Here is a 27,719-nt window from a genome sequence, read left to right on the forward strand (position 1 = left end):
TTATATTGCTCCTTTCAGAAACCAAGCCCTCGAGATCCACTGATCCTTCCTTCAGGGTTCTGCATTACAACTGGCTCAGGAAATCCTTTATCATTTCACCTGAAAAAATAGCCAGTTCACTCTGTGACATATATTTTGCCTAAGAAGCATATTACTAATTTTAATACATTGCATCTCATCAGCACACCAAGTCTTTTCCCTGATATATTTATTTTAGTAAGAAACCTTTTTCTTTATGTCAGGTTTTAGATCTGCAAACGCACATGCGAGGCCATTTTAGTTTCAGTATTTGAAAACCCTGCTTTTCATGTAGAAGAGGCCTTTGGTTTTCTCTTGCAAATACGACTTAAAGGCTGTGTTTTCCATTTGAACTTTCACTTTGTAATGAAAGTAGGCCGTTGTTTTCCAGTTCTTGGCCATTCACGTGGCATTTCCATTTTTCCACAACTCTTCCTTCTGTTACTTGCAGAAATACCCGAATTTCGATGTGCTAGCTCCTCTAGCAGTATTGAAGTTTAAATGCAGGCTTTTCATTCACCAGTTGGCCTGGGCTTCAGAATTTGCATTTAGCAGTCAGGCCTAACCTAGCCTTCCAGTTATATCAGTTGAGGCTGTCATGTAACCCCACAGTGTGTTCTTGATGCCATCTATGACAATATGCTGTTGGGTCCTCTGCTTGCAGTCTTCAACTTTTTGCAAAACTGAGTGCCAAATTAAACAGTCAAACTAGCAACAAATGCTTATACTCTTTACTTTTACACTCTGTTTTGTAAAAAATGTAAATGCTCCCTGGCAACACTGCTGCGTTTACTAAGAGGTTCTATAGAATCCACTTCATTTAGCAGGTACTTAATGCATTAGGATTCCGTAGATGCTAGCGTTAAACCATGTGGTATTGGGAGCCAGATGACGCATGCACGGCTTAAACATTAATTGTACTACGTGCCCCTACTTTGTGTTTCAAGTGGAAAGAAAATCTCCCGAAGCGTTAAGGAAGTTGTGAACTGCTTTACGCCTGGTTTTACCACTCCAGAGCTTTGTAAAATACCACCATAAGGGCTCATTTTGGATTTACCGGTATTTATGTACGGCGGGGACCTGTTATGTTTAGACTTCATTGTAGAGCGGTGCCCGCCGCCAAATATTTGTCATTTGCACGGCGGAGTGCAATGGTGGAGGTCGTTTTGCTCTCCCCTTTTTCACTTTGCTGTGAAAATTGAGTAAATGCTGCATGCCATGGATGGCAGGAAGTGCTTAGAATGGATTCCTATGGAGTCATCCTGCTCTTTGCCTGCTGACTTAATCAGAATCCCCAAAATTCTGCTGGACTTTGTATAGAGAAGAGGAAGGGAGCACGGAAACGTAAGTTACATTAATGCAAGGCTTTTACGCATATCAAATACCGGTACGATAAACTAGAAATGAGCTCCGCAGGGACTCATTTTCCATGAGCCCTAACGTGAGAAAAATGTGTAAAAGCCTGGAGCAAGCCTTTTACAAATGTTTTCTTACGTCATACTTCATTTTCATACATTTGTATGCCATAGAGGAGGGGTGGGACACAACTCGTGTTTCTCTCCTCCATACAAATGCTCCAGCGTTTGCGCTGGTATGTAGTTTCATGCTTACGCAAATGTTGGGTATCCCTATAGGGTCCACCAGCTTTATGCGCCAGCAAAAAGCAGTCAGACCCCATAGGGATCGGTTGTAAACGTCACCTGCCATACCTACATGACAGGCAGCGTTTGCTTCATTGGCATGTTGGACTGCAACAGGGGAGGACAAAGGGAAGCGTACATGCTTGTACGCTGCCTTTTGCCCTCCCCTTTTGCACTCTGCCATTGAATTGGGCCTGGCTGCGCCAGAGTGCAAGCGTGCCTGCCGTCAAATTATGAGGATTTGTAAAATGAGCTCAATGGTGTGCTAGGTTGATGGGAGTTAGAAACTATGTAATGTCCTAAGAACACTTAAGTGTTGCTGTGCTTATTTTGTGCAGACTTTTGCAAAGGTTGCTTCACGTTAGACACACAAGCGCCTTATATCACCACACCATGGGTTCACGGCTAGTAATTTATATATATTAAAGGATGAAACACGTACATACCTGAAGGCAATTTTTGAGGGAAGTGAGAAATAGCACACAGTCAAAAATGTAAACTTGCACGTCTGCCTATGTTGTTTACCAACTAAAATATGTGCCTTCTACTTTGACTAGTTATTTTTACCGTATAGTAAGTACAGTTGTACATTAAGGAAACGTGTCTTCAGCGTGGTTTTGGCTCACTTATGTTTTCTCTTTCAGCATGGCAGCCGAGCGCGAACTTACAAGGACATGTAAGTACAATGTTGGATCGAGCGCAAATGTATTTAAGAACTGGCAGAAAGATTATTCTTTTGCACACAAATGACGTTCTACACGGTCATGGTGCAATGTTTACCACGGCTGTAAGTGCTGAGACTGCTGCCACCTACTGACTGACGTTATTGGAATGAGGTTCAGTGCGAAAACAAAGATGAGGGACCATGACGGGCCAGGCCAGCATGTGCACTTTTCTTTAACTGCAATCGCATGAGCCAGCCTTTAGAAGTGTTCACTGTAATTAATACAGTTAAAATATTACAGTTCTATAACTTATTTAAAACTATCGATTAGCACATGCGCCGAAATGAAGATATATTGCTTGTTTGTTATGTGGAAATTATTGCAGCAATGGTAGCCAGAAACAACAATTTGTATATCGGTTCCGGGCCCTATCACACCACAAAGCACTTTACCATTGTCCAATTTCCTGACAGTCAGAACCTTTCCAACATAATTTCTGCTTCACTGCTTTTGCATCAACGTTCAACTCTGATACTCGAGCCACAACAAAGAGCAAGCATTGTCAAAATCAGTAGGTCGGGTTTTGTAAATCTAAAGGTAAGCTTAGTTGGAAATATCATTGGCAGGAAACCAAGAGAAAATGTATGGTGGCCACCATGGCTCTGAGTAACTTCATAGGTTCCCAAGGTAATATTTTGATAAATACCGTTCTTATGTTGTATTCCGCAAAGATAGTGTCATGTCTACTATATGGGGCAAACAAATCTGGACGGGCTCCTGGTTGGGACCCTACTCGGCCCAGAAGAGCTCTATAGTCAAAAATACAAGTGAACAGGGTCAATCGGACCCATTCAGACACCAAGATGTTCTACTCTTTAGTATAAAAAACACACTTTCCAATTAGCTGTAGAATTTTTATGATCAGAGAACAAGACCTAGTGGTTTAATTACACACACAACATAGAACGTTCAAATGAACAACAGGCACGCGATAAATGCGTAATGCTGAAGTACATAAATCATCGAGATACATGGGACTCGAACATCAATACAAACATTCTAATACATACATTGCCTACTGCTATGCTATAACACAAGAGGGGTCAAAATCATACAATATATACACAAAACACAATGTAGGAAAATATGGGTAGTGCTGAAGTAAAGCACTGGTTGAGAGAGGTCTACACAGAAGAAACGCTAGTGGGTTGCAGTTTAAGCCTTTCTTGAGCGGGCCTTCATCAGGACGGATGAACTCGAAAGGTAGAATGTTCTATGTGTGTGTTGTCTACAAGAGGAAAATAATGAGGCAGTGTCGGAACTTGGGTCACGTAGAATGGGTGAGAAGAAAAGCAACACTAATTGTTTATTTGAATCCAAATGAATGTATAGATATCTTACTGTGTTAGTGTTGCGACTCTGCACGGTTTTGTAAACAGAGAGGGGGACCCATAACAAATCAGGTGATCTCTGAGGAAACTTCAAGGTTTCAATTGACGAGGTCCAATCTATAAATAAGGACTCTTGTCAGTTCCATGGCTGTATAATCAAAAATGGACACATACTCAAAAAATATAAATATATCCAATTGGAATATGTTGGTCTTTCCTCTGTGCACCAAAGTATGCCTTTAAAATGAGGGATTGGAAAATGGTGACGCAATGTTGTTGTATGCCTCTTCTGCCACGGGATGAGTAGTATTCTGTCTCTTGGGCAGACTCACGGTGGGGAACAGGCTATCTGTCATGTATTGGTCCCCTTTGAACATGGGTATTGATCCCTGTAAGGTGTGATCAGAAAAACAAAACCGATAATGAGTGTTGATTGTGATGTATCTCACTACCTCATTAGATCAGCTCAATTGCTGTGGGATAAGCGGATCAGGACCGAGCAGTGATCCAAAAAGGTTTATGGTAACAAAGGCAATACCTTGGCTTGGAATTTGTGAATGGATGCTGGGCTGGACCGCACCGTTGGAATCGGGCGTCCTGAAGCGTTGTCAACAAAGATCGTGTTCTCAATAGACAAACCGCCGCAACACCAGTATCTAAGGGTGTAAACGAGACACTATTAAATTCTAAAAGCCCTCTCTGATCAGGTCAAACATCCCCCAGATGGCGGGCCGCTTACCTGAGAAGTGTGGAGTTAGTACGCCGCACCGCTGAGTTGGTTTCAAAGCAGCCATCGCCATGGTGACTGATGCTTATGTATTGGGCCGCCATGTTGGAATACGGATGTGGCGCGGCCGGTAAAGGCGTCGCTTAGGGCTCCTTCTGGCTTCTTAAATCAATATCCACATAATTATGCATGTGGTCAACAAAATACCTGATATAATGGTGTCAATACATTTTTTTTTTAAGTCGTTGCCATGGCAACCCACAAAGCTGCGGTCAAGTAGGGTTCCCGATGAGCCATGCAGCCTCGCTTAATGAGTAAAATAGTTGTGGTGGATTCCCCAACAGGTGGCGGGCATGGTCGTGACAGCGATCAGAGGTGAAGGTGTTGCAGCGATGTCGTGCGGGGGAACAAACCTCACGGAACCACATTTAGGCATGGAGCTCATATAGAGTAAAATGTCAGATGAGCAGGACTACCTGGCAGTGGGGATTAGGATGAGAGATTCTACACAGCCAGATGTTACGTGTAGTAATTAAAACACATGTTAAGTAAAATTTTGCCCGTTGCTAAATTTGGTTCCGTAATATGTAATCAACGAGACTAAAGATTACACACACAGATCAATTCATAGTGTTCAGCAAAAATGCAAACAAACTTTTCATATGATGATTGCATGCTGCTCTTGATGGAAAAAATAGCAAACTCTAGCTGATTACTCAACATTGTCACATACATTAAATTCAGATAGGTTGAAAAGTTGCACAAACAGATCAATACACAGTGCGGAACAACGCAAAAAGACACAGTGTGGTCCGAAATGCCAACATATAAATGGCGCAGGCCTGCACATGGTCAGACCTTTCATATACTAAATTAGGAGTTATAACCAAGCATGTTATCACAAATGTTGCAACCAAAGTGGGAGAAGCGATTTTCAGCATTACGCATTTATCGCATGTCTGTTGTTCATTTGAACATTCTATGTTGTATGTGTAAATAGACCACTAGGTCTTGTTCTCTGATCATAAAAAATCTACAGCTAATTGGAAGATGTGTTTTTATACTAAAGAGTAGAACATCTGGGTGTCTGAATGGGTCAGATTGACCCTGTTCACTTGTATTTTTGACTACTATATGGGTCAGAAATCTGGGGAGGTAATTTCTCCAGTGAATTAGAAAAATTTGAAGCTAAAATGCTGCGGATATTATTGCGGCTGCCCAAATGCCTGCCCAGAGAATATATTCTACTAGAATGCAAGCTAAACAGTGCAAGCAGAATAATACAATACATGATGGCTATTTTATTCGTGAACTTGACAAGACTAAACAATGGCACGTTTATTGTAAAATTGTTATCGCAATATGACAAGCTAAATAACAAACGAATTTAACGACTATTCATAGATGGTGTGTACGTTACATTAGATGGTCAACCTAAGATAATCATGATTGGCTACTATACTCTATTTCCAAAATTAAATGGATGTTGAAACAGAAAATATATGATTTAAACAGAGAACAAAATATTGTGAGTTTAGCGACAAAAGTTAACAGTGGTATGTTTTTAGAAAGCTTGTCCAATCGAAAGTGTAAACCATCTTACCAGATGGCTTTTCCAGACTGTAAAACCATTCGATGGTATCTGATGTTTAAATTTAACATGTGCGATACATTAGAAGTTCTAGGTGCAAAAGTGGGTTTTCAAAAAGAGCTTAGATACTGCAGAGTATGTGGAATGAATATAATTGAGACTCCAAAACATATTGTATGCGAGTGTGAGAGTTTACTCAGTATGCGGTCAAAATGCATATTAGCCTACGACAGTACTAAGAGCAGTTGTAATTTAAATGTTATTTGGGTAAGTCTGTTGAAGGGGGATGACGTAAATCTGATTTTTTATATGATGACATTTTATGAAGTGGTTTTAGTAATCTTAAAATAATTGTCCCATGGTATATTGTTTTTAAAATAGACACCTTTTTTGAAAATTGAATATTTTACACTAGTGTTAAAGATGTGTAATGATGTATTGATTGAACATGTTTGTATATGTAAAGCCTAACTGGCTATGTGCATATTATTAATAAATAAATACATCTCTAGAGGTTAATATTTTTTGTGTAATGCCCTTAAAAGGTTTATCCTCTACATTTCCCAAGTCTGATTTATTGACGTTGCCAATGTGCGTTATAGATTTTCTATTGCGTCAAATTTCTCAATACTTCTTCCACTTCATAAATTCTGGCAGCTTGCCAAGCTCCATGTTTGCTTTGCAGCTTTATCTGAGTTTCCATCTTCCTAACCAGCACCTATCATGCATGCTCTCGAAATTGGCCAGTTCTCATTAGCATACCCATGTAGCCATCTTATTTATTATAAAATGCTGCTTGCTTCCTGTAAATCAAGTTCTATTCTCACACGTGCTGCATGCAGTACAAAGGGATGCCCGAAGAGAAGGGATTTAATGGACAATGGTGAGTGCACAACTATGCTCACTCTGAATTCGATCTTTTTCAGAAAGATTTATCTAAATATCAACTCCTGTTTGTGAAAAGCGGGCTCATTGGCCAGAAAAATAACTTAAATAACCACTCAACAGGCACATGTTCATGGAGAAATTACAGTATCTTATGTAAACCCTGAGCGCTAAACCAAAATGTTCTTTGATAATGCAGAGATTAATTCCCTTAATTTTACCCGGGTGTGGCTCAGTTCAGTTTTAACTGAAAGGGCAAGTGCTATTTTCCCTGATATTATGATGCCAACATAGTGCTGGTCAAAATACTGCTTCAGACCAGATTCACAGAGCCAATGAAAGTAGCTGTCACAGAATTTCCTGTCAATCATGTTACAACCGAATAGCAAATAATGGTAAATTCCAATTATCCCTGTATTGAGCAAATATTTAAAATTTCCCACAAGATAGGTGGTAACACTGCAACATCACTGATTCTGCAAGAATGTTGGAATTAATACAATCTAAAATTAACTTAAAAGTTCAATTAAGCCCGTTAAATTCATTTTAGATTTTATTCATTCCAACTGAGCTTACTTTATTTTGCTTTAACTATATTGGAAAAGAGCATCCACACACAAAAATGTCTTATTGTCCCAGTTTTGAAAAACCTAATATATGAAAAGTGCTATTAAATTGAAGTTGATTCTTGCTCAGGGATCAGCCTGTTTTTTTCGCACATTTCAAAGAGCTTAGCTCCTTCCCTTCTCAAGAATCACAATGGTCAGCTATGTATACGGCCCCATGATTGATCCTACTATCGTAAATTTCCCGGCCAAGATCTTTCCTTAGTTTCTACTTAAAGGGGAATAGGTCAAAACCCAAGCCTAAAAGTGCCTCCACCTCATTCAAGATGATATTGTAGATTAGGGAAGATCTTGTATGTATAACGATCCCTTCCAATCTGATTTTGTCAATAAATTCGACTTGAATGATGTCTTGGCACTGTATTTGTCTGAGTTGTGGAATCAATTGTAGAGCGATTAACACTCGATTAAACCAAAGATGGGACAAAAAATGATGGCGGAGGATTGGTCATGGATTTTGTCCTCCTTGGCGAGTAACAAGAATGGGGTGGCAGTAAGGATGGAGCTTGAGTAAAAGACATTTTAGTTTAATCTCATGAAACAGTAGTTTTTTTTGGTACTTTTTTGTATCCTGGTAAGGATACTCCCCTGCTGGAGAAATTTGAAATGTTTGCATTATAAGATGTCTGGCTATGGGCAGCTCCTATGTTGCATGGGTACAGTATATTTTTGAATAAAGCAATAGGTAGAATAAGGGGAAGACAGCTCGGCTGTTTAATAATGGGGATAAGGAATTCTTTCTGTCTGAAGATTGAACCATGCAACGTATTATCCACTGATATTTTGGCAGTGAGGTTGTCTTGGCTGGGGCACGACTTCTCAGGCCAAGCCCACCTTCTGCTAATAAATGTCTATTGGAACGTACCGAAAACACACTTAGATGATTTCTTCGAGGAATTAAACTCCTTGTCTGTGGGCTGGTATGACGATTTTGGCTGCGATAACATCTTGTTGATTGGTGATTTGAACTGTGTTAAACATGCTGGTAGTGGCTGCAGGCATCTAGGAAGATTTATGACAAGAAAGCCATAAAACAGAGGTGGTTCTGGTCTGAATTTATAGCTGCGTGGCCCTCCCATAGACTCCATGGTAACATCAAAGGTGATATTCCGGGCACCTATTTTGAATAATAGTTCAAACCTAGATTATATTTTTGTGGTATCACCCGTTTACTGCACGGCCCAAAATGTTGCATAGATTACACTAAATCTATGCGAAAATATATAGATGGGGGCGGGTTATGGTATTTATTATAGTGGGGGGAAGTAGGAGGGAGCTGCGGGGGGTCGCGCAGTAATGGATGTGTTGTATTCACATAGATCCTTTTTGTTTCCCGAAGTATGGTCCACAATCTTGAGTCTATGGTTGAGACCTTTTGCTCTTCCAGTGATCATGCATTCTTGGCATGGCGTGGCTCTTTGGTAACGTGCCATGTCGGTGGATTACAAACACAGTAACAAATAGTATTACATGGTCCCAAAAAACAATATCAAAATACAATACCTTACTTAATGACATAGCAAATCGAGCAAAAATGATGTAATACAGAGAAATAGACCATGTGGCTTATGCTCAATGTTTGGTAGCAGCCTTTAGAACGTTACAACAAAAAGACATGTTGAGATATGTCTTTTGGGTTAGGACCCATCAATTGGATCAGACGATCTCTGACAGGAAAAACGCTTTAAGAATGAGCATTAGAATTATAATACACTCAAAAAAATTAAAAGTGAAGTAGTGGTTTGAGCAAGTTACTAGACTCAAGCAAGCTTATCGAAATTGACTGATATTCTTTCCCCATAATTTGGATAACACAGATAACCAGTGGATGTTAATTATTGCTATTAAATGTACCCCACACATATTTTGTAAATTTATTGATAGCATAAAGACAGTTGAGAACATGAATTTTTATGCCCCAGAAAAAACAATTTTGGGCTCCCAATGGCAAACATTCTTAAGGAGGAAGTTTGCCAATAGTAATCACACAGCTTTAAGGTCTCCTATGGCTCATTTGGGTGAATATAGCCACACCAATAAGCCAGAGTGCAGGAAGGGTGGCTATTAGAAAAGTCAAAGCGTCCAGGGCAGCAGGCCCTGATAGGTTGTCCAATCTGATCTTAAAGAGTGATGAATCACTATCGTGTAGCATCTTCCAGATGTTATTTATGAATATTGCCAGATCGGGACAATTGCCTGATACATGTCGGGAACGTTTCTGGTCCCAATTTACAAAATGGAGACTGTAACCATCCTGGTAATTATAGGGTAATATCCCTCCTGGCTGCGTCATCAAAAATATTTGCAACACTGTTATTAGAAGATCTGACAGAATGGGCGGTATGCTATGGAAACTTAATAAATATCAGCACTACGGCACCACCCGAAAATGACGTTGGAATCATTACTCATATATTGACTTAATTTGCCTTTATCCGATTCCCATTACCTGCCTTCCACAAAAATGAAAGACCTAGCTTTTATGATACGTAACCATTTCCAGCTTGGTTCTTCCAATTGTTTCTTTAATTCCCAAACTACTCTTTTATGGAATTGTAGTTCTTCTCTTATATTGATTCTAAACCAGAAGAGTAAAACCCTTAGCCAAACAATATATTTGATTAGTAAAAGACCGAATTCAAGATAAATTGGAACAGTTGGTGTGCTGTGTGGTAGAGAGAATACACTTTTTAAAACATGTTTTTGTCCAACTTCGATACATGCCCCCACAATTCAGCTCCATAGTGAGTTGCAGAGTGGCCCTGTAGCGTGCATACTTCTAGGGTTTCAAAAGTTGCTCTTCCCCCAAATTCTCTGTCAAACTCTAAGATTACACCAACATGCTGTCTCAATATGCAGTGGTTACGATATTTCTGATTGTTAACCGCATTAACAAATAATCAAAATGTTCAACTTGTTGGATAACTTCTGCTTGTAATAAAATTGCATTTTATTCCTTAGCTTTTTATGTCACACCATTTCTACAGTTTTTTTCATATTTATTTCCATAGCCTAATTATTTCAGAATGTTTCCAAACATCGAAGTTGATTTTGTATTCCCATAGGGGACTGTGAGATCGTCACCACATCATCTGCATAAAGCATAATTCAAATGTTCTCCTTTTTGAGCCTTGACACGTCGTATTCTGAATTTTGAATCATTTCTGCTATGGTTTTTGTGTACAGGGAAAATATATAGGCAACAAAATGAATCCTTGCCTTACCTCCTTGCGTTCATGTTAGCTATACCAAATACGTCTGCATTGCAATGAGTGTTAATTAGGATATCTTGTTACCAGCATTGTATGAACTATCATCCCAAAGAAACATTATTGGGGTAATTTTGGTGGCGCCAGCAGGTTTAAATTATGCATAAAAAACATGTGTAACATGATTTCCACCTGGTTTTAAGTACTGTGTGCGTTTAGTGGATTTGTGAGGGACAACAGCTCATAATTACTGAAGCTGCAAACCCAAGTGCGCTATCTCACTAATCTGACTGCATCTTCACCCGCATCTGACGACATTTACAGTTAGTTTTGTCAATGTGTGCAAATGTAACATGGAACCCCAGACTTCCAGGTTATAGTTACACCCATTGACAAAACAAATCAAAATAGCACAGAAGGGACTGCAGTCCCTTTCGTGCTATTTATAGGTCCATGCAAAATGGCACCCGAATAGCCTAACGTTTTGGGTTTTTTGTTAATCGCAAAAGTGTATTTATTATTCACTTCAATCAATTGATCCGTTTGTTAACTCATATTGTGAATATACTAATGTATCAATATGATTAACTAATAGGCTAACCTTTCACACTGCGCTCTGCACTACAGCTGTGTAGTGCTACACATAAAATGGTTGTTCTCCATCTTCATTTAACTCTTCTTCAACCTCAGGAGAAGGAAAGACAAAGTTAACCTCCAAGAAATTCAAGCTGTACCTGCGCAGGTTATGCATATATGTGTGTGGCAGGTGTGCTAAATAACAATTGGGGTGAGATACACTTTAGAAATGTAAGTACCCAGATTAATGGCTTTTCCTTAGAAACACTGTTTCAATCTATAGTATTATCAATAGTTGATACTAGTGTGATGCACATCTTTAGCAGGCCTCTTGGTGGAGGAAATCACTGTCATAGACTAGTGTGGCAAAGCTCATTCAAATCCTGACCTCATTGTGGAAGAGTTGTGTATTATGGGTGACATGGGGATTGCAGTCTTCATGTTCACTAAATACTTGGAGAGGAGTCAACTTTACTGGTAGACAAGTGATTTCCTTCCCCATACTGGTTTATTACTTGATGTTTCTGTAATAAACCCTTAGAGGCAACACTGAAGTGAATTCCTAGACCTTAATCCTTGTCCTCCCACAAATGATCACAAGTAGGTAAAAGTGTTCATCCCATTCACCCTCTCCTCTTTGAAAGCCTTTTGAGTGGGTTTTAAGGGATGTCATGGAACATTAATTTTGTACTAATTTTCCTTACGTCAAAGAGGGAGAAAATAACCATTAATTTGTGTACCAGCTTTGCTAATTTTTCGCATGATCAATATTGCATTGTTTTGTAGTAGTCATTTATATACCGCCTTGTCCCTCTTTGTATGGCCTCATTTGTGGTAGGAACGCCCTCTGGGACCGAAGTTTAGTTATGGAAAAGTTCTCAGCGGAGGCTTAAGATGTGTGTGTACATTTGGCCAAGATTAGGACTTAAGAGGTCTTTCTAGGCTCCAGTGAGCAACCAAAGAGGTCAGGCATGTAGACAGGTGCTGAGGGAGGTCACGACATAGCGCTACTGCAGGAGACTCGATATGTACCCAGCTATACCAAATTCTTTCGTAGGCTGTCGCTGTATTCTAATGGCAGAGGTGTAGAGGCAAGTCTGGTGTTTCAGTCTGAAGCGGTTAGGATGTGATATATGATATGATAAGGCATTCATAATGCACCTGTACACAAGTGTTTCTAGGTGCGACAAGACAAGGAGGGGGAAACAAAGGAAGGAAAAAACAACAATCTTACTAGGCCTTATATCATTCAGATCGCACACGTGTGGGGAAGGGGAGAAGTGCCAGTGGGGAGGGGAAGAGAGAAGTGCAGGTAAATCAAAAAGTGCAGCCAGCAGGCAGTTCATAAGTGCAGAGAGAAGGAACTGCAGGGTTGCATTAACAGACCCTTAAGTGCTGGGAAAGCCCGTAGGCAGTGCGAGGGCAACTGGACATGCAGGAGCCTGGGCCAGAATTAAGAGAGTATCCAGGTGACCAGTGCGCGGAGCAGTCAGGTAGTCAGCATTGGAGAGGAAGAGAGAAAGCGGAAGCGAAAAGGAAGGTCTTGAGTTGCTTCCAGAACCAGAGGTGGTTCTGCTCAAGTTTGAGAGAGGATGGGAGGCTGCTCCAGAGTAAGGCCCCAGCCGAGGAGAGAGATCTGCCCCCAACTCTCTGCTTGGAGAAGCGTCTGACCCTAAAAGAGTTGGAGGTAGATGAGCGGAGAGCTCGAGAAGGAAGATGTTTTGGAGGTGAAAGTTGGAGGAAGAGCGGTCCCAGGGCTCAGAAAGCCTTGTGGACGATGCAGAGGGTCTTGAACTTGATCCTTGCAGCCACGGGGAGCCAGTGAAGAGATTTCAGTGCTGGAGAGATAGGATCCCTGTGCTTGAGGCCAAGGACCAATCTTGCAGTCCTGTTCTGGATAAGTTGTAAAGGTCGAAGAGTAGAGGCAAGCAGATTTAGAAAGGGGCTGTTGCAGTAGTCCAGCCTAGAGAGGACCAGAGCTCTGGCGATAGTGAGCTTCTGGGGGAAAGTGAGAAAAGGAAGAATACCTCTGAGGAGGTGCAGCTGATAGTTTTACTTCTTAGAGCCATAAGAAATGTGACGAGAGAATGAGAGGGTGGAATCGAATATAACACCAAGATTCTTAGCCTTACAGGAAGCAGCAGGAAGAGGGCCCAGAGTGGGCAGCCAGAGAGAGAAGAAAGGAGGGAGCAGGTGTCCCAATGAGGAAGATCTCTGTCTTACTGTAATTAAGGCAGATATTGTTGGCGGCACACCATTCCTGAATTGCAGCCAGACAATCTGGTATGAGAGATGGAGCAGAGGTGGCTGAGGGGAGCCTGAGAGGTTAGACCCCTGGGGAACACCACAAGTAGAGAGAGGGATAGACAAGAGGAAAGACCCAAGAAAGGAGGTCAACCAGGGCAGGGTAACCAGGGTGTCACAGAGGCGTTTGAGCAGGATGGCATGGTTGACCGTGTCAAAAGCAGAGGATGGATCGAGGAGAATGAGGACAGAGGGAAGATTAGAGTCAAGATTAGAGAGCAGGGATTCACGGATGTTCAAGAGAGCAGTTTCTGTGCTTCTGGCAGCTTTGAAGCCGGATTGGTGGGCGTGGAGGCAACCAACAGATTCAGTACGCAGATTAAGCTGGGAGATGGCCAGCCTTTCCAAGAGTTTGTCCAGGAAAGGAGTGATGGAGATAGGGCGATAGTTAGTCATAGAGGAAGGATTGGCTGAGGGATTCTTAAGAAGTCGGTGCACAAGGGAGTGCTTAAGGAGGACGGTAAAGTTCCAGTGGCAAAGGAGTGGTTGTAGAAATCGGCCAAGGCTGCAGCAAGGGTGTCGATGTGGTCCTTGATGGTTCTGGATGAGCAGGGGAGAACCTGCTTTGACGAGACTTTCATAGATCAGCCTTGTCTAGAAACATTGTTGGGTGAACAGGAGAAAGGAGGAGGAGAGATGGCCTCTGATGGGCTAGGAGTGGAAGAGGAGGAGGAAGAGAGGGTGGACAGGATGTCCTGAGTTTTAGTGGTGAAATGAAAAGCCAAGGCCATGCAGAGGGCCTGGGAGGGAACAGGAGGGGTACAGACTGCAGCAGGATTGGCCAGCACCTTGCAGATTTGGAAACGTTTGGCTGAATTGTTAGATTCCGCAGAGACGCAGGCTTGGATGTAGGCTTTCTTCTTAGAGAGGACAGAGAGTCGGTACTGCCGTTGGAGCAGGCGGCAGGTCAGTTTGTCAGGGGGTGCGCCTGGTGCCCTCCACCTCCTCTACGCTGCCCTTCTCATGCGTTTAAGGCTGGCGAGGTTGGAATCGTACCAAGAGTTGCACTTGGATTTGGGCTTCAAGCGGATCTTCATGACAGGGGCAAGGACATCCAGAGTGTTAGAGATGGAGAGGTGAAAGTTAGAGAGGGCTGTGTCAGGGTGTGATTCAGCCAAAGGTGCAGGAGGAGAAGAGAAAGTAGCAGCAAAAGCCTCAACTGACACACTCTTCGCTTCATGGGTCGAATGATCGAGAAGGTAGGTGGCAGTGCTGGAGTCGGCCTGGCCCGAGGGGTGTAGAGAGAGAAAGGTGGGAGGAAAGGAGAAAGTGATCATTCCAAGAGAGAGTAGTGGTGAGAGGGTTAAAGATGAGAAGGCCTGAGCTGATCAGAACATCCTAGGTGTGCCTGCAGAGTGAGTCGAGCCAGAGGGAAGAATAGGGGAGAGAGAAAGAGTTGCAGAGGTTGTAAAAGAGTCCAGAAGAAGGGCTGGTAGCATCCAGGTGGATGTTCAGGTCTCCGAGGAGGAGAGGTTGAGAGGAAGAGGCAAGGAGGGAGGAGGAGAAGTCAGCCTACTCAGAGAGGAAGAGGGCAACCTGGCCACGTGGCCTGTAGATAGTGGCCACAGTGAGAGAGAGGCCAGGAGAGATAGAGAGCCTGCACCCCAGGCATTCAAATGAGGAGTAATCCTGCATTGGAATGATAGAAGCAGGGATCCACTCTGGGACAATCAAGGCTACACCCCAACCAGGACGGTTGGTTCTGGGTTTGGAGAGGATCTTGTAGCCATCTGGAAGGAGAGTGTCAAAACTCGAGACAGAGCTGGCCGTGAACCAAGTCTTGGTGAGACAGAGTACATCCAACTCAAGCTCTTCCAGGAGATGGCAGATGTCAGAGGAATGTTTGACAGCTGAACGAGATTTGCCAGTAGCGATGTGGAGCAGGTTTCCACATTTGAAGGACTTCCGGGGAGGGTTACATGCCAAAGGTACGCCCTGCGGAAGTGTTGGAGATGCCCAAGGATTCGGCAGAGGAGAAAGGAAGAGAAGGCAGGGTAGTCAGAGAGGAAGAAGAAATTGCCAGAGGGGCAGAGAAGCAGCAGGAGGTACCGGCGAGGTGGCTGAGGAAGGAGGCAGCAGAGGAGCCTGAGAGGGGTAAGAAGGGATATCAGGAGAGGAAAGGAAGTTGATAAGGCATGGAAAGCATTTAGAAAAAAGGAGGAGCTTTGCTTGAGGGCCTTCGACTAAGATGGTGCCATTCAAGTAGACATTAATGATGGTCTTAGAGGAGTGGAAGGGGGCCAGGAGGGCCTCCCAATGGGTGCCACCATTAATGGGAGAAGTGGAAAAAGGAGAGAGAACAGAGACCATATGGGGGGGTCCATAGGCCTGGAGAGGGAAAGACATAAAGAGTATGTCGGAAATCGTCTGTCTGGAGGAACACTGGTGTAGGTATCAGCGATAGGGAGGCCTGGGTTGGAGACCATGGTGTTCTTTTTGAGCTTCTTCCTGCCAGACCTAGAGAGAGAGATATGATAGTTGATAGAAAAGCAGTTAGAAAAGATAGATGAGACAGAGAGCACCATAGGGGGTGCATGGAGGAAAAAGGTGGGGGAACGAAGAAGGGAGCCCATACTGAGTAGGGGGGCTTAAAGGGGGGAAAGACAGGAGGTAGGCACAAGGGGGGACACAAGAGGGAGGGGAGCACAACAAAGAGCAAGAACAACAGACCTACAAATCAGAAGCAATATCGAGCCAACAATAAGCACAGAGTGTAGCTAGAAGTAGAGAAAAACGAATGCAATACAGAACCAGAAACAAGGCAAGAGCACAACAGGGAATCTTAGAAGTAAGAAAGCAGATCTAATACCAAAAACAGATGTAATACCTTGTTAATACCAAAAACAAGGCAAGAGCACAGCAGGGAACCTATAAGTGAGAAAGCTGATGTAATACAGAACCAAAAGCAAAACACAGAGCTCAACGGGAACCTGGAAGTGAACAATGCAGGTAATGCAATGTATTGCCACAGACAGTGGAGAACAACAAAATATCGAAACCGTAGAGAACGACACAAAGTCAATAACATAAACAAGGCACAGAGCACAACTGGTGCCTAGAGGAAAGAATGCAGTGGAGTAAACACAATGTCGAAAAACAGTACACAAGAAAGGAGGGGTTAAGAGGCAGAAGGAAGGGAACACAGGGGAGCGGAACAGGATGCGGGGACCTGCGATGCACGTGGCGGGTTGCGAGGGAGGGCACGCAAACAGGATGCAGGGACCTACAATGCTAGGGAGCGCACGTGGCTAGAGAAGCAGGGGAGCACACGCGACCAGAAGTTGCGGGGAAGTTATGTGACCAGCTAAACCAAATCTGTCGTAGTCGTAGCTGCATTCTAAAGTGTGTGGATGGATTGCTTTGCCTGCGACAGTTGTCCAACGAAGTGGTGCGTTTATACATCCGATAAACACAGCTGGAGCTTATCTTTGATGTCACTTTGTCATCTGATTGTCTCTGGGGAAGAAAAAGACAGCTGACCTTCATAGACTTTTCTAGGCACTATGGACAGGCTACCCTCAGGTCTACCAAGTGCAATAGACTGACTGCACTGGAACATCATCTAGGCCGGACAGACAGGCTACCATAGAAACTAAGATAATGGGATACTATAAGCCCAATAGACAGGTTACCTTTATAGCCTTACCTCTATAGCCGCTAACCGAAGGAGTCTACTAAGTGCGATATCAAGGATACCTGCATATAACCACTGTGCGTTACAATGGCTAAGCTAAGCAGTTATAAGTGCAATGGAGGGTTATCAAAATATATCTTCAAGCGTCATGGTCAGGCTAAACATTATGAGGCGTAAATGGCCTAAATGCTCTAAATCCAAACATACTACAGAGATCTATGATCTACTCTACGATGTTGTACTGGACATCTTATTCGTCATAGAATCCTGGTCAGACGACAACTTTAAAGTCACACTACACAGCTGTGTACCCGACAACTTCAAATGTACACAGATAAACAGAAAAGGAAAAAGAGGAGGAGGACTTGCAATAGCCTACAAAGAACACCTGAAAATAAATACAGATGATCCGCTGAACATCAGAAACTGCAAATCCCTCGTCCTTCACCTGACACTGAACTCAAAAACAAACCTCACATTCGTGCTCATCTATATACCACTGACCTATGACGCAACCTTCGTAGACACCTTCTTGGCCGCGCTACTCTGCTCTCCAGTTTGGATTCTGCTAACTTTGCCGCTTTTTGGACTTGCAGCCGTGCAGGACTTCAATAACCAGCAGGTGAACTGGGTTTTACTCATTTTTTTTGTGTTTATCTCGTTGATTAGCCACCGTGCTGTTGCCTTGCTGACACGCCCAGTGGAAGGCGTGCATATAATCCTGAACGCGCACGTTTGCAAGTACCTTTCTAAGTACCGCTTGGCCGCTTTGCCGCGTTTGTCGCGGTTGATGCAGCCTGTTGTACTTATTAGGTATCTTAACTTTCTGCTAACTGCTTTGTCCGGGTGTCTGGGAAATTTAGAAAGGGCTTTTACATCTGAACATGCTCACGCTAACTTCAGGTATGCCACCTAGGTCCCTTATAGCTGGCATATGGGATCCCACTTCTGGACTTTCAACGCCTCAGCAGATTAAGAAGCGTTCATGGAGTGTGTCTACTCCCTTCCCCAAGCCTGCTAAGTTACATTCAAAACAAATGGAGACCCCCGTGAGACACATGGACATTCGGTCATTTTACGCCAGCTTGCCGCAGGTTTCCTCACCTGTATTTAGCAAAAGGACACCTACATTACAAAGAGCTGTCTGCTTGGCGCCTCGGATAATTATGGACCATGGTAAATCTGATTTAGCGGCAATGACGTCAACAGAACTACCAGGAAGTACTGTTGTGGGTTTGGGGGGACCTAAATTGTTGTCTCGGGTAAGTCAATGTACTCATGCTCTGTTGTCTGTGTCTGAACAGAATGTTTCATTGTCTAACAGTGTGTTATTGTGCAATGTTATGACTGCACCAACTTCCACACTTAGTCAGACAAAAGAATCTCAGGGTCACCAGTTATAAGATCCAGCGATCCTCAATATTGATTTAAATGAGTCTAGTGTTTCATCACAAACATTGAACGATAACTTGTCAGCTTCCCCGGTGTTATACCCAAGCACCTCTCAGTCTGTTGTTTCAAATCTTTCATTTGCTATGCCAGCCCCAAGGAAAATCTCCCAACATGTTCCTAGGGAAAATTCAATTCAGGTGCAATCTCCAAATAGACTGTTGGAGATTACTCTAAATTCAATGAATTTGGCCATCCAATCAATGGCCAAACTCTTAGAAACTATAGAACTCAAAATTGCTGCTCAACATAAACAAATCGAACAGCTATTGTTGTGGCAAGATTCTGTAACTTTAAATCTGCAGGGAAACAGGGAGAGTTTGACAAAGGCTTTGGTTAAGCTGGATTTGAAATCTCAAATAAAGTGATAACTGAGAAAACTGATGTCCCACAGGGAGAAAATGAGTTTGGATCCGGAAATGAAAACGGAATAGTAGGAGGTAGTGGTAACATTAAATCTGTGATTAGTAAACCTCCAGTTTTACCTAAACCACTATACTCCATGTTCGTAGTGGCTAGTCTGCAAACTCAAGTTCCTAAGACGGACAAAAAGGTAACTTTTGCCTGGAAAAGAAGACGAAAAATCAAAAAATGCAAAGTCCAATTCTACATCCCGGACAAAGCAATTTGTTAAAAGGCTACCTTGTCTAGAAACTAATAAAAAGATTAAGGAAATCATAAAGAAGTATCAAGCTCATGCCCAACTAGCGCAGAAAAAAAAGTGATTACACTTTTAAAGAGGACGATTTCCATTCCCTCGTATAAACCGTTGGATGATCTAATTGATGCGGTTTCAGCCCCCATCCCATTTAAGGATGCACCTCAAAGGAATAAAGGTAAATCTAAAATGATGCTGAAACCCCACACCCCACAGAAGTCTAAATCCATTTTGGAAAGTGACATCCACTTACAGGAAATTCGGCGTGCAGTCGATGAATACATGGGTGCACAAGCACACCAAGCATTACCTCTAAAACATGTTTCTGAACGAAACTCAAATACAAGCAAAGAAAGCTTAGAACAAGATTCCTTATCGGAGAGTGAAAATTTGATGGCCACTATGAGCGTTGTTTCCGCAACAAAGTGCGCAGCTGACAACCTAGAAATTTTTAATAAAGAACATTTACAGACTGTATCTTTGCCAAAGATAGGCCTCGGATTATCTCACTCTGAAATTAAACAGATAATTACCTCTACCGTTTCAGAGGTTTTACAAATTGGACCAGTGAAGTCACAACAAGTACTCAACTCACAGGTCGTACCGGCTAGAGATCCCAATAAAAGTGCCTTGAAATTGAAAATCAGCTTCCTTTTGCTTAACATTAAAATGCTGTCCTCGCCCAGCCCCCCAATACATACTTAATCTAAAATCTGTTTTAGAGATTCTCTTGGAAATTCCAGCTTTGGAATTTCTTTTGAGGGGAGACGGGACTGAGGTAAGACTATGGATACATTCAAAAGTAATCTGGAACATGATTTGGGCAGAAAAAGCTCACTTGTTTGATCTGGGATTTATACTCTTGAAAGAAGTGAACTCTCCACAACAGTTGAAGGGGGACTCGGCCCCTCCAATTGTTAATAACTTCCATGCGGACATGGGGAAAAATCAAGGAAAGAACGTAGCCTGTGTGTGCAAGCAGCAAGGCAATTCTCATTAGAGCTTACCCCAGAAAGATCAATTCTTGTCATTGGTTAGCTGGAATTCGAGAGGTTTCAGACATCTTTTCAATAAACCTACAGAGCTATCCACACATGGCATAATAATGCTCCAAGAGACGTGGCTCGTAGAGCCCCCTGTGTGGAATGGCTTTGACCTCCAAGTAATTCCAGCTAACAACGCAATGCGGGGGAGGCCTTCATCAGGCTTGCTGGTTGCTGTTAAACAGAGCTCACTCATAAAAATTGAGCATTGGGTTTAACCAAATCCGTACATTCAGTTGGTCAGAGCCCAACATAACTCAAAATTCTTTGCTCTGATCAACTTGTATTGGAATCCTGAGGCTATGTCATATGATCAATTCTTGGAGGACCTTATGGGTGTACTAGACATGACTTTGCTCGATCCCTGCATATGCTACACCATTATTGCAGGTGACTTCAATCTACACTGTTTCTCTCAGCAACAAATTCATCATAGTAGGCGGCTGTCGTAATGGTTGTATTTGGCAAGATCAAGAAATCTATTAGTTTTGAATGGCTCCTTTCCTTCTGACAATCCTCCGAAAGCGACTTGGCAGAGAGGAAATAGTGCCGGTATAATTGACTATATTTATGTGGACGAGAACATCATGTCACAAATTAGGTCTTTTCAAGTTTGTCAAAATATTCTGGGTGATCATAACATGTTGTGTATGGAATGGGTAGTCAAAAATCTGGCAAATAATGTACCTGTTGAATATATACAAGGCAATGTAATTGTGAATACGGCTCGAAATAGACTTTCGTGGAACAGCAACTCGCTCAAAGCGTTTGGGGAATATTATGCATGGTTACTCGGTCAAACACATCTAAATCAAAAGTTGGAGGTAGTAACTTATGCTGATGCCATGCAGAAGTTCCAACCCATTTCAAGATCAAACATGCAGAAGCAAGCCCCACACTTTCACAACTTTAGTAAGGAAGTCAAAGACTGGAAAATTCAATTTAGACATGAAAAACGTCAGGCATTACAATTACCATCAGCTTCACGAACTAAGGGCGTAACACAGATTAAAACTAAATATAAAAACTGGTTGAGGACGAGGAAGCACAACTTATATCAGACTGATGGTTCTACCATGTTACGAACTTTAAGCAGTAAAAATACCAAACAAATTTGGTCTTTGTTAAACCACTCATCAGCGGGAAATCAAGTGGCCATACAGTCAAACTGTATTAGTGAACAAATGTGGGTTGAATATTTTTCTAAGATCTATACACAACAAGCAGACTTAAATATTGATCCTAGTTCCATTCTGACTGGGTCCTTTTATTTACATTTTGATTGGGAAGATATCTTATACTTCATACACAAAGCCAGTAAATCCAAAGCCCCTGGGCCAGATCGGCTTACAAATTTCATGTTGAAATAAAATACAGAGGTATGGTCTAATATCTTATTTGACATGTTCAATAGCATCAATCAGACGCAAAGGATACCTATGTCATGGAAATGTGCTCACATTATTCCGATTTACAAAAAAGGGGACTGAAACAATCCGGCAAATTATCGTCCGATATCTTTCTTGGATGCACCTGGTAAAATATTTGCGCGGATTGTATTACGTGAATTTAACAACTGGTCCCTAGAGACCTTTAATCGTGATCCTTTGCAGTCTGGTTTTGTGTCAGGTATAGGCCAAATATGATAACTTTAAACATGCTCAAATCCCAAAGTGCAATAGAAAATCAGCCGTTATATATGGCCTCTGTGGACTTCAAGATGGCCTTCGATTCCATAGATCGGAGTTTGTTATACTCAAAATTGTACCAATATGGATGCCCTCCCTCCTTAATTGCGCTTATAAAGCACCTACACACTAACACACAACTGCAAGTTCGATTGAATACGGAGGGTCAATTAACATCTCCGATCAAAACGAACCGTGGTTTAAAACAAGGCTGCATTTTGGCGTCCACTCTTTTTATTTTCTTCATATTGGATATTGGTGAAGTTTTTCTCTCTATTGCAGCAGATCCACCAAAATTAGGAATTCAGCGCATACCGTGGTTGCTGTACCCGGATGACCTGGTGTTGTTGTCTCACACTCCGACAGGTCTACAAAAATTATTAGATGGTTTGGCACAGTATACTGAGTCAAATCATCTATCTGTAAATCAAGAAAAAACGCAGATACTGGTATTCAAAAGAAGAACTTCAAATAGATTCACTAAGTACATCTGGCATTTTCAACATGATGTTTTACGTTCTGTTCCTGAGTATAAATATTTGGGTATATATGTTCAAAATTATTTATCATACGAGACACATCTGCATAATCTAGATAACAAAACAACCACGTTGATTTCGCAAGCGAAAATTTTGGCACACAAATTTGGCAAATTTTCATACAAACATATTATGGTTTTTTACGAGCAGAAAGTTGTGCCGGTTTTGATTCATGGCATGGAGATATTGACGAATAATCAACAACCTGTGTGGCATATTCTTGAAGCTAGATTTTGGAGAAAGGTCTTGAGATTACCCTCGTGTACACCTATGCCCATTTTGCGGTATGAATTGGGCTTAGTTCCTTTAGTAGCCCATATAATGTGGAAGAAATGTGCCTTTTTTGGCAAATGTTTGCTGAGTTTACAACTAGATAACATTTTGGGGGAGTGGCTCATTATTTGATTTCTTCATTGCATGCATTTCCGCAAAAGTGGCGACAAGAGATCATGTCAGATGCTAGTATCACTCTTCAATTCTTACTAGAAAATCCAATCTTAGCAAAAAGAAGATTATACCAGTTTAATTGGATCATGAATACAGAAAGGTGCATTTTTTATAAGGACTTTTCCATTGCATTATTTGGACACAAGAGATACCGCCAGATGTCAGATTACTTGGTTAAATGTCCTTCTGCATATATATATATATAAACATAAAAAAAAAGAAATAAGAACACAAACCGTATGGATAAAACCATTTAAGCCGGGCCATGGGACACCACCTGTGGAGTACCAAAATGATCCGCCCTATCCCCACTTCTCTTCAACATCTACCTGACTCCACCAATCAACCTCATCAAAAGGCACAGCCTCACCTGCTACAACTACGCAGATGATACCCAAGTCATCTACAAAAAATCGAAGCTGTACAAGAGGAGAACACAACGCTAGTAGACTGTCTGAAAGAATTCTACAAATGGATGAAAACAGCCTCAAACTGAACCCGGGCAAGACAGAAATCATGATTATATCCAAAAACCGAGGAAGCAACCAATACATCCCATAGCCCACAGAACAACACCCACACCATCAAAAATAGTGAAAACCTTGGAATGCTAATGGACAACGAGCTAACCTGAGAACCGCAAGTAAACACAATAATCAAGAAATGCTTCTTCCACGTACACAGGATCAAAACGATTCTACCATTCCTCTCCAATGGAGATCCCTCATCATGTCCAGAATAGACTACGCCAACAGCCTATATCTCGTAATGCCGAAATGTACTGAAGAAACTGCAACATATACAGAATGCAGCGGTCAGACTTCTCCTCAAACTCTCATGATGGGACCACATCAACCCTCCGGTAAAGATGCTATATTGGCTGCCATTCAAAAAATGAATCACATTCAAAACAATGTGCATAACGCACAGAACAATCCACGGCCAAGGAGTAGAATTCTTTCAAAAGAAAATCAACATTTACTAGCCGACCCGAATACTCAGATCCAGCAACCACATCCACCTGGAACCTAAACCATATAGAAGGAAAAAACTTGGTGGATCAGCATTCTCTTAATTAGCTGCAAAAAACTCCCTCCCAAGAGAAATACAAAACATGACGGACCATCTAAAATTCCAAAAACTCCTGAAAACCTGGCTCTTCAACGGATAACCGAACAAACACGAATGAGCAACACACACCCCAGTCAGAATGATCACACAGAAGGCAAGACAGAGGACCAGACCCTTCCACAACAACTTTGCAGGCAGGTGGAGAGACGTTGGAGTCGGAAGGAGTCCCGGGTGCATCATTTCCCATGGAGGGATCAACGGGAGGCTAGGGAGGGAGATTGGAGTGTCCTAGGTTGAACCACAGACAGAGCATTAGAGCTGAAGGGGAAAGAGTTGCGACCGAACAAATAACCCACAGGGCCCAGGGAGCTCAAGGACACAGGAAACAGGTCCCTGGCCTCAAGGGGCCCAGGGACGCCATAGTGGATGCACACTTGCCAGGGCCAAAGCGGTCCAGACATCCATTAGTGTGAACACAGGGAGAGGGGGGATGGAGGAGGCATCACCACTAAATAGGCCCGCAGACAACCTACAACTCTGCACAGAATACTGGAGAGAGACCCCCTATACCTTTAGCACACCACAATGGACACAATGGCAGGGTCACATACAGAGGGGGTACGATGGCGCGCCACCACTAACCAACCCACTAAAAAACTCTTACCTCTGCTTCCACATCTCAAACTAAACAAAACACAACCATACCTATACAGCACAACAAACCAAAAGCACTTTACTACAGCTCAACAACAAAACAAACCACAAATTGCCTCACACAACAGCACATGACAACTGACAGATCTTTAAGCACAGAAGGGGCAATCCTAATACATCTTCTTGGTGCAATTAACAGTCTGTCCTCAAAGGACTTCAGGCGCATTGGGCTGGTTTTCCCTATGATCTTCACAGTGCTGGGGATAACATCATTAAACATCTGCGTAAATGGACAGGCTAGCGGGACTGCTACACCACCAAACTCCATCTAAGTGCACCACATTTCCTACCCCCTAAAATCCCTCTAAGTGCAGCACGATTCCTACCCCCAAACATCTAAGTGCATCACATTTCCTGCCCCCAAAAATCCATCTAGGTGCACCACTTTTCCTGCCCCCAACAATCCATGTAATCAAACATTTCAAGAGCTTTTTTGGCATTCCCCTTAGATATTTGACATTAGAAGGGCTACCAGTATGGGTCCTCTAAGTTTGCAGCCGAGGTGAGTGTAAGGATGGGACCCCAGTGCATATTTCATGTCCTTAACGGCTGTCCTGAAACTTTTCATTGGTAACGTACGAGCTTCCATCATACTGTCGGGTGTTGTATACCGGTAGCCTAAGTGCACCAGTCAGAGCGAAGGAGGTCTGGGAGATGATTTGTGATTGGTGCAAAGAGTGGTCTGGGGTTGAGATAGCAGGGCGGGCCGCCGGGACAACGGGTGCCATGCACCTGTGGGTTTTTGTATAAAATGTTGTCAGTGATTGATGTATGCAAGTCGGGCCGCCTCGACAACAGCTGGATTCAGCTGCAAACGTGACTTGTTGGTGTTCCGATGAGAATGAGGCTGGTGCTTTTGAACGGGGCTATGGTGATGGAAATGAGGTGGGGAAGAGCATTTCAGGTTATAGTAGAGAATAGCCAAGTTTTGAGGGCCTTTCTGAAAGCTAGGTGGCTATCAGTGCAGCAGAAGTGGAGAGGAAGTGAGTTCCAGATGGCAGGGGTTTGGATGGAGAAATAGGATCCCTAATAGGAGTTGTTATGGGGAATAACGAGGAGCAGAGCACAAATACATGTATTCATGATCATAGGTAAAACCATTACTTAAGAACAAGCCTCACATATTTCACTGGGAAGAAGCAGCCTGCAAGTTCAATATATATTGTTACCAGTTTGCAAAGTAGAAGGGCCACATGCATTTGCCAGCTGTCTTTATGAAGGAGGCAAGGACAAAATCTCATAAAGTTGTTTCTAAATCTTTTCCATGGAGTTAAAATCTACTTTTGTTTCAATTTCTTTCTATTTTAAATAGAACTTTTTTAGTTCTCTTCTTCAGGTTTTATGCCTCCGCTAGAAGTGGAAAAGCAGAATACGGGCCCACTGTGTGTATGTGGCTGGTTTCAAGGCAGGCATGATGTGGCCAAAAGGGTTATCGTACACATATTTAAAGTGTACTTGCCAGGCTCATTATATAACTATGTACTAATGAAATAAAGATGAAGGCCATGGGTACGCGTTTGCAAAATCAAGATAGCAAAGTTTGATTTAGAACTATTGATTAATAAAGTATTTAATATACTATTTAAGATGTTTATATAGGCATGTTGAGAATCAATAACATTTTTCCATGATCGCTAGGATTCACTGCAATGAATCTCTCCACTTTCCAGTACTGACTTTTTTCCTTATCTCTTTATCCAAGAACACAAGACCCCACTGCAGTTTTAATACCCTTCTCTTTAACTACCTCCCTCTTCCCTTTGACATCCCATTGATTATTGAATTTGGCATATCCCGACGGCATCGCAATAACTGCATAATTTTCAGACTTTTGGGTCCGTCAATTCTATGTAGCATTTATATATTTGTATTTTTATATTTGTTCTTTGTGACATTAAATCAGCTACCCAGCCTGGTAGGGAGAAGGAGCTCAGAGCAATATGCATCACCTGTGGCTCATTGTGAGGCTCAGACTTTGGGGTCAGCAGACCAGAGAACTGCAGAGACTGAGGTATGGGAAAAACTGGCATGCATCACTCACAGCTTCCAGCACGGCTCAAGTCTTCGGGGGCAGCATCAGGTATGGGTTGAGCAAGCCAAGCATTGGTTACAGGAAGTGTTGGCTGCTCGGATGAATTGGGACAGAGAGCATACACAGTCACAAGGACACTCTCCTGTTTCCAAAGCACCTCGCTTGCACCAATAGGCCAGCAGGTGGGCACTTTGTGGGCAGGAGCATGAAAAGGTGGGCTGAAAGAGCACTTTCAAGGATTTATTTCAGGGTCTTCCAACAGAGAGGATATTCTGTTCAGCAAAGATAAACTAAAGGAACATCCCTTGCTTTTAAGGTATTAGCTCTAGAGTACCTGTCAGAAAGAAGACTAGCAATTGGGCAACCTACCATAAACGTCTGCCCTCATTATTTTTTTTAGGAACATGTTTCTTGGGCTAAAGTCCTTTAGTCCAACAAAAGATCCATGACCCACCTTTCCTACGGTGTTGCATTTTTCTATTTTTCTATTCACAATGGAGAATAGGAAAAATAATCTAAACTAAATCATTTGACCTTACTTTCACAGGAAGATTTGTCTCCTTGTGACTCTACCCTTGTTTCAGATATGACTATCAGCCACCAGTTCCTGTTAGAATTCTTGCAGAAGGTCATGTACCTGAAACCTTAAGCAAAGCGGAGACAAGCAAATCGAGCAGTATCCTTTACAATGTATTCTTCACCCTTATCATGTAGTTTCGCAGACTTCGATGAAGGGGAAGTGGAGTTGTTGCCCCTGATTTCTGACCCGAGCCTGGGCTGGGTTTGCACTTTCCCTGCTCCAGGCGTGGGAC

At 42.4% G+C, this 27,719-nt stretch overlaps 1 protein-coding gene across 1 annotated transcript in view; it reads left to right on the forward strand.

Moving 5' to 3' along the window:
- Positions 1-27,719, forward strand: part of LOC138565982 (transmembrane protein 272-like) — a 2,717,663-nt gene that overhangs the window by 928,418 nt on the left and 1,761,526 nt on the right. The window contains exon 3 of the mRNA XM_069643065.1: positions 2,303-2,334. Within this exon, the coding sequence (XP_069499166.1) occupies positions 2,303-2,334 (32 nt within the window). The remainder of the gene's footprint in view (positions 1-2,302; positions 2,335-27,719) is intronic.

This window comes from Ambystoma mexicanum, chromosome 2p (assembly GCF_040938575.1).
Source record: "Ambystoma mexicanum isolate Mex_15411 chromosome 2p, UKY_AmexF1_1, whole genome shotgun sequence".
In the NCBI taxonomy this organism is placed as follows: Eukaryota; Metazoa; Chordata; class Amphibia; order Caudata; family Ambystomatidae; genus Ambystoma; species Ambystoma mexicanum.